The sequence below is a fragment of the Gossypium hirsutum genome, chromosome A01, assembly GCF_007990345.1.
Source record: "Gossypium hirsutum isolate 1008001.06 chromosome A01, Gossypium_hirsutum_v2.1, whole genome shotgun sequence".
NCBI lineage: Eukaryota > Viridiplantae > Streptophyta > Magnoliopsida > Malvales > Malvaceae > Gossypium > Gossypium hirsutum.
Genome location: NC_053424.1, coordinates 33,728,423 through 33,735,097, shown reverse-complemented (window position 1 = coordinate 33,735,097; position 6,675 = coordinate 33,728,423). Strand labels below are relative to the sequence as shown.

At 33.8% G+C, this 6,675-nt stretch overlaps 1 protein-coding gene across 2 annotated transcripts; it reads right to left on the bottom strand.

Moving 5' to 3' along the window:
* Nucleotides 1-417: 417 nt before the first annotated feature.
* On the bottom strand, nucleotides 418-5,227 carry LOC107917931 (phosphoglycerate mutase-like protein 1). 2 transcript variants are annotated; one of them, XM_041104422.1, is made up of 10 exons: nucleotides 4,865-5,227; nucleotides 4,714-4,775; nucleotides 4,513-4,620; nucleotides 4,238-4,317; nucleotides 3,305-3,467; nucleotides 1,979-2,053; nucleotides 1,767-1,855; nucleotides 1,291-1,410; nucleotides 914-958; nucleotides 418-822 (listed from the first exon to the last, which is right to left on the bottom strand). In XM_041104422.1, exons 1-10 carry the CDS (start codon nucleotides 5,031-5,033, stop codon nucleotides 708-710), a joined length of 1,026 nt encoding a protein of 341 aa, XP_040960356.1. In that variant the 5' UTR covers nucleotides 5,034-5,227; the 3' UTR covers nucleotides 418-707. The 2 variants fall into 2 exon arrangements, with proteins under 2 accessions (XP_040960356.1, XP_040960393.1); XM_041104459.1 differs by having other exon boundaries at nucleotides 5,081-5,227.
* Between the last annotated feature and the right edge of the window lie 1,448 nt (nucleotides 5,228-6,675).

Sequence of the window (6,675 nt, the reverse complement as noted above, 5' to 3'; positions counted from 1 at the left end):
TTTATGTTTCTATTTTATAAAGAATTGGTAACCTACAAATAACTGCCACTATGATCTCAGTCATCTGGCATACTTGAAACTTGATAGAGTAAAAAGAAAATTAAAAAAGATAAAAAATTTAAGGGATAAAAAAATAAAAAATATAATTTTTCTTTTAGGAAAGATGAAAACGAAAAAGAAAAAGAAAAATTAATTTTCCTTCAATACTTGATAGAGTTAAAAAAGTAAAAAGAAAGAAAATAAAACATTTAAAAAATACATAATTTTAACTACCATACATTTATCTTATTTTCACTTTTCACATCATTCCAATTTGAAAGAATTAATTTTTATATCACTTCACCTATTTTTATTCCTCTCACTTTTCTCCCTACTAAACACACTCAAATTTTATTTTCTGTTCCCTGGACTCGAAAGTATTAAATACTGGGTATGTGTCCATTACAAGTATGCTTAATTATCTCCAAGTTTTTTCACATATCTGTGTCCACTACAAGTATGCTTAATCATCTCTAAGTTTTTTCAAATATATTTAGAGGATTCTACTACCTTACTCATATCCAAACAAATCTCGAGCATGAATGCTTTCAAAAATTGAAAGTCCAAGCAACATAACCTACATACAGTCTTTGTGAGGTAACAATTATGACAAATTTGCAGAAGGATCATACTATGGATATCAAACTCAGATTCCGGCGGATTAATAACTACTTGCCTTCTCCATCATTCAAGAGCTTCTCATCAGCAACATCACTGGGAAGATCAAGCCCACTAGGGATTTTTCCGGGATAGTTTGTTGTTGCAGGATCTGATCCCATCATACTGCAACAAACACAAAGAAAAAAGGTTTCCAACAATTGTACGGGATTAAGCAAATGGCTTCAATTTCAAGGTTTTATAATGTCATACTTACCTTCTATCAACAATAACTACGGATCGAAGCTCGCAATTTGCAAAGCTGCAACGGATCATACCGATTTTTCTTATTAGTCCGCATAAATCTAAGTTTTTAAATCAACTCTACTGGAAAGCTCAGATTCATACTAGTTAACAGAGAAAATCTGCCCATAAAACTATGCTATTTGGTCCAGGAGAAATGCGATCCATAATATAGAGGCACAAGATTCTGGATTATCAGTAATTTCAACTTTCAAAGATAACTAGATCGATCTATCAAGAAACATTTTCATCTGACTTGTTATGAAAAGATTTAACAGAATATAGACAAAACTATCAAAGTAAGAGTTGTTCATAGCGGTTAATTAACAACTGAAATTTTGCGGAACTCACTGTGTGCATATTTCACTCTTCACAGATGGGTGACAATCGTTACCAAAAACACTCAAGGTATGGTACAAGAAGCCACTGTGAGTAACAATGGCAATTTCCCTCTCTTTTCTTGTCCACAACCTGTAGCAAATATAAATGGATAAAGTAAAAAAAAAAAATGGTTGGAGTATATGTTCTACTAATTGGACAGTGCAACCTAATTCGAAAACAATCTAGCCATCTATGTTTCTCAGATTCAGAAGTGTGTCAAATATATGCATCTGAAAAGGGTATACTCATTTTTTCTTAAGTTATATATCTATGTATATATATTTGGAGGATCGTACTCTTATATCCATCTCTAAACATGTGGGACATCGGTATTTTAGGGGAAGTAAAGAGTTTGGGTAACATAATCACCCATTTCCAGGATTGTATAATTATGCTGATCAGAATAAAAGTAAAGTTTATAAAGCAGATACAAATAAGTCACTTACCAGTTCAAAAATTTCATTCCTCTGACTGCTACTTCTTCATTCTTTTCTCTACTGTTAGCTTCCCACAAATTATCCTCATCGCTTGCTATCTAAAGGACAAAATGAAACAATAATTCTATCAATTAAACTATATTGGATTTGCAATTATAACAAATTTTGATATTTAGGCAAAGTGAATGAGAATCATTAAGTTCATAAGACAAACTACTTGCCAGAGAAAAATCAATTGCAGGAAAGACAGGCCGATACTCGCCGATGCTTTTTCTTCTATCACATGGATGGACTCCCTGTGGTTCAATGTGGAAAAACAAATGAAATAAGACGAGAAAGGCACAGTATGAGAAAATCAACATGAACAATGAAGAAAATCAAGGCAAGCAATATTAGCTACAAATTCTACCCAATAAACCAACTCTTAAGTGCACATATATTTACCAACTTATGGTTGTCTATTACATTAAACGCACTAGCTTCAGCCATGTCCATTCTTCTTCAAATTCAGAATTTCTTGGGTTAAAGTGGCAGTTGCAATGGAAGCAATTAAAACGGACGACAGATATTTACTGGTGAACTGAAAATTGCTGGGGTTGTCAAGTTCCCAGAACATGAAGGGGGTTGGAACCTAGGTGTTAAAACCATTCAATTTCCAGAATTTATACTGATACGCCAAAACCATTAAATATTGTACTCCATCGTAATCTTAAAGAGTTGTGTTGCTCCAACTCTTCAATTTTCTCTAAGTACCCATGTTCGGCATATATCGAAACATTGGAATGGGAATATATGCCTTTAAGAACCATTCAAATACATGAAAAACTTGGATAAATATTGAACATATTCATGTTGAACATATACCCGAATCCAATACTCACACCCAAGTAATTTATTCCCATCTTGACATATATGTTGAGTCTGACAAACACTAGGCACATTCTAATGCATATGACGAAGTGTCCATGCATATTTCACAGATAGTTTGCAGGATTTTATAAACTTTCGGAGTAGATAACTGATAGGAAATAGGAAATTCTATAGAATACAAACAAAAAAATTGAACATTGGGAGGATCCAAAATCCAAATTGAAAAGGAGAAAAAAGAAATCTAATTGAATCCAGTACAAAATCCACACTAGATAATTTGAATGCACCAGTTATTCCAAAAGCAAAGGTTTGGGGTTTGATCAAGAACACTGGTGGCTGTTGAATATCAATGTTAATATCAAAAACAAAAAATTTATTAGCATTGCAAGCTTTTATCAGACAAAAAGGGAGGAATCTCCACACACTGAAAATTCAGTTCTGCATATTCATTATAGCACCAAATTGGGATCTGTTCATTTCCAGGCCATGTGTGCATAAATTTGACTATTTATATTCATTGTACACCAGAAAACATATTCAGTTTTAAATAAAATCTTTCATATGATGTCTATCATATATCACCAGAATTGATTTCATTGTTTTTGTTATAAATAAATGAAAGTCCAAAAGATCCATAACGAGATTTAGTTAGCTATATTAGTAGTTCAAGTACATACCAAATGTTCTCGACAAAGTTCAACAGCTACAAATGGCGGGCAATTCAAACTTGAAATTGCAGGTCGGTTACTTTCACCTGCATTTTCCACCATCAATGGAGGTACATCTATCCCATCTTTATACCCTTCACTACCAAAGACTCCCACTGCAGTTTGCATAGTCCTATAATGCAAAAGTTTCTAAAATCCATAATTCCCCAACAGCCATTGCATGAGAACTTTTATAAAAACTAAAATTTAAAACCAAAGTATCCACTCATTAATAAAAGCAGCATGGGTGTTTCCATTTTCCTGGCAATAAACATTCAGAACTAAACATATTAACTACAATTCCTAAATGGATTTAATTAGTTGTTTTCAGTTTCCTATGGATAAGTGCTGCTTTTCTCTTTTTTTTTCTGGCCTTCCAGTTGCAAAAGAAGATTGTGGTTTTATATTGAACTTGTTCTGTGAAGTTGTGCACGTAATCCTAATCAATTCATGCATAAACAAGGGTGTGCTTGGTTGAACGAAAAAGTAAAAGGATGGAAAGAGGAAACTTTAAAAGTGGATAGGAAAAAGAAAGCTAGGCAAACACCACCATACATAAATATTTATACATATATGATCCAGGGCTTAGCATAGTTGGTTCATGTAGCTTAGCCTTAGAGATGGTATCAAGCAGGTCTAGGATTCAAATCCTAGCATCTGCAACCACTCACCAATCTTAGGTTACAGTCTCTTTTGTAAAAGATAAATAATAATAATAAATAAATAAAACCACTATATATGGCAAACTTAGAAGAAAAAAAATGATGCCAAAAAGTTTCTTTTTCTAAAAGTAATACTAGTAAATAAAAAATAAAAAAAAAAGAAAGGAGATGAAATGAAATGAAAAGGTGTCGAAAACAAAATAAAAATGATGAGATACAAAAGAATTGAAAAGTTATATACCTGAGCAAAGGGGACACAATAACCAACTCGATTTTCTTAGAAAGCCCAGTTTCATGAACATGCTTGCGCAGATGATCAACCTGTTATATTATTTGTACAAATACGATGAAACATAATCATAATTCAGTCCACTGGCCACAACAGTATTACCAAAGAAACAAACACAAATTCAGATTTTCTAGTAAATACCAAATAAACGCAATTGCTATTTGCACACATTTTTGTTGACAAAACCATATCTATAAGCAATGGTTTTCCATTGCATTCATTCAAACCTGTTGCCAACCAAGAGGTGTGAGATGGGCATCGAAAAGGCTTTCAGATAAATAAGCGGCGTGATCCTTTTCCCCTTCTACATTGTGAACCCCTTGAGCATGCCTCACCTGCATTAAAAAAAGAAAAACAGAATTCTTGGTTAAAACCCAGATCGGCTTATCATTTTAAAATCCAAATCTTAGCAAAGATCATTGACAAACCAGATGCAGAGTTTTACAACGGTGCAAAGGGTATAATCCAGGACTGCTTATTACATCCATATCTGCAATAACCAAAATAAAGAGCGAACAATTCGTATAACTCACACTATTCATGCAACAAGATCTCAACAATTGAAACAAGAAGGCATACCCGAGAGAGAAGCAGAGGTATGAGAAAGAGAAAGTTGTATTGGTTTTTTAGGGTTTGAAAAGGGAATAGAGGAGGAGGCAATGCTTAAGAAGCAAGAAGATGAACAAGAAAAAGAAGAAAGGGAAGATGAGGAGGGTGATGGAATGTTATAAAATATTGAAACCGTCATTTTAAAAAAATTGTTAATATATTTTAAGGTAAGTGAGAAGCACACACTCTCTCTCTATTTGCCTGCTGCCTGCTGCCTGCTGCCTGCTGCCTGCTGCCTGCTGCTTTTGATTCGGTCCCGGAAATACGTAAAGATGGGCAAAACCATTGTTTTGGAATTTGGAGTCTTGAGGCTCAGATTCTTCGCGCTACTTTGTCATATTCGCTATTACTCCCTTGCGTTGCGTCATTAACTTTTGCTTCTTTTGTTTTTTACTTTTACGTAGCCAAAGGCAAAAGGCCCCCATGACTGTGCTGTGCGTCACATGCGGATGCGGTTTCAAAGAGACTCACGTGGAGCAACCAAATTCTACTAAGTCACAACTTCAAATACATTTTATATTAGCAAAACAAGAATCTAAATTCAACAGCTAGATCTGATTAAGTCATCAAATTTTAAGTGGGCATGTAAAGCATTTTATGTGAACAAGAGATCAGAACAAATAAGAGGAAAATTAAGGTTGGTTATCAATTATCAACCTCTTAATCATTTCTTCCAAGATGATAAATTTTCTTTGACACATAGAAATTTTCTTTTTTCTAGCTTGACAAAAGCAAGAGTATTTTCCAAATTTGATCTCAAAGCAGGTTTCTGGCAATTAGGAATTCATTCAGAAGATAGGGCAAAAATAGGATTTTGTATTCCCAACGGATAATTTCAATGAAAAGTTATGCCTTTTGAGTTGAAGACAGCTCCCTCTTTGTTTCAGAAAGCAATGATAAAGATTTTCCAACCTTTAATGGAAAATGCTTTAATCTACATTGATGATATATTGCTCTACAGCCAAAATGAAGAATCTCATACTTAGTTGTTACAAGAATTCAAATCCCTAGTTTTTAACTATGGGATTATGCTCTCAGAAAGAAAGATGCAAATCAACAAATCAGAAATTGAATTCTTAGGTATGAAGATCAAAGATGGAAAATATTTCCCAGAGCCTCATATCTCACAAGAACTTCTCAAGTTTCCAGAAGAAAACCTGTCCACAAAACAGGTACAACAATTCTTAGGAATTGTTGATTATCTTAGAGATTTTATTCCTAAAATTTCTAAGTATAATAACCCCTTAAGAAAAATGCTCAAAAAGAATCCTCCTGCATGGTCCTCCAAACAAACAAAAGTTGTGAAAAGATTGAAAGAGCTATTACAAGATTTGCCTCCACTGCAAATTCCTTCCGATGGAAAAAGAATTCTACAGACAGATGCTAGTGATAAATACTAGGGTGTAGTGTTACTAGAAGAAAAGGAAGGAAAAAGATATCTTTGTGGATACAAAAGTGGAAGATTTTCAGAAGCAGAAATGCATTATCATTCCACTTTCAAGGAAATATTGGCGGTGAAAAAAGGTATCTCAAAATTTGAATTTCATCTTAAAAGATACCATTTTCTTGTAGAGATGGATATGTCTTCTTTCCCTCATATGCTCAAGTTCAAACAGAAGACAATTCCACACCCTCAACTTCTCAGATGGGCTAAATGGTTCTCGCAATATTCTTTTGATACTAGACATATCAAAGGAAAGGATAATGTTCTTGCAGGTTTTCTGTCAAGGCTCAAAACTGAAATCCTTGCTTATAGAAGAGTTTTTTGGCCTAGACCAATC

Coding starts and splice junctions, on each gene's coding strand:
- LOC107917931 (XM_041104422.1), bottom strand. CDS start 5,033: ATGACGGTTTCAATATTTTATAACATTCCATCACCCTCCTCATCTTCC. Junction 4,621..4,713: donor GTTGTAAAACTCTGCATCTG/GTTTGTCAATGA, acceptor TTTTTAATGCAG/GTGAGGCATGCTCAAGGGGT. Junction 823..913: donor GTAGTTATTGTTGATAGAAG/GTAAGTATGACA, acceptor TGTTTGTTGCAG/TATGATGGGATCAGATCCTG.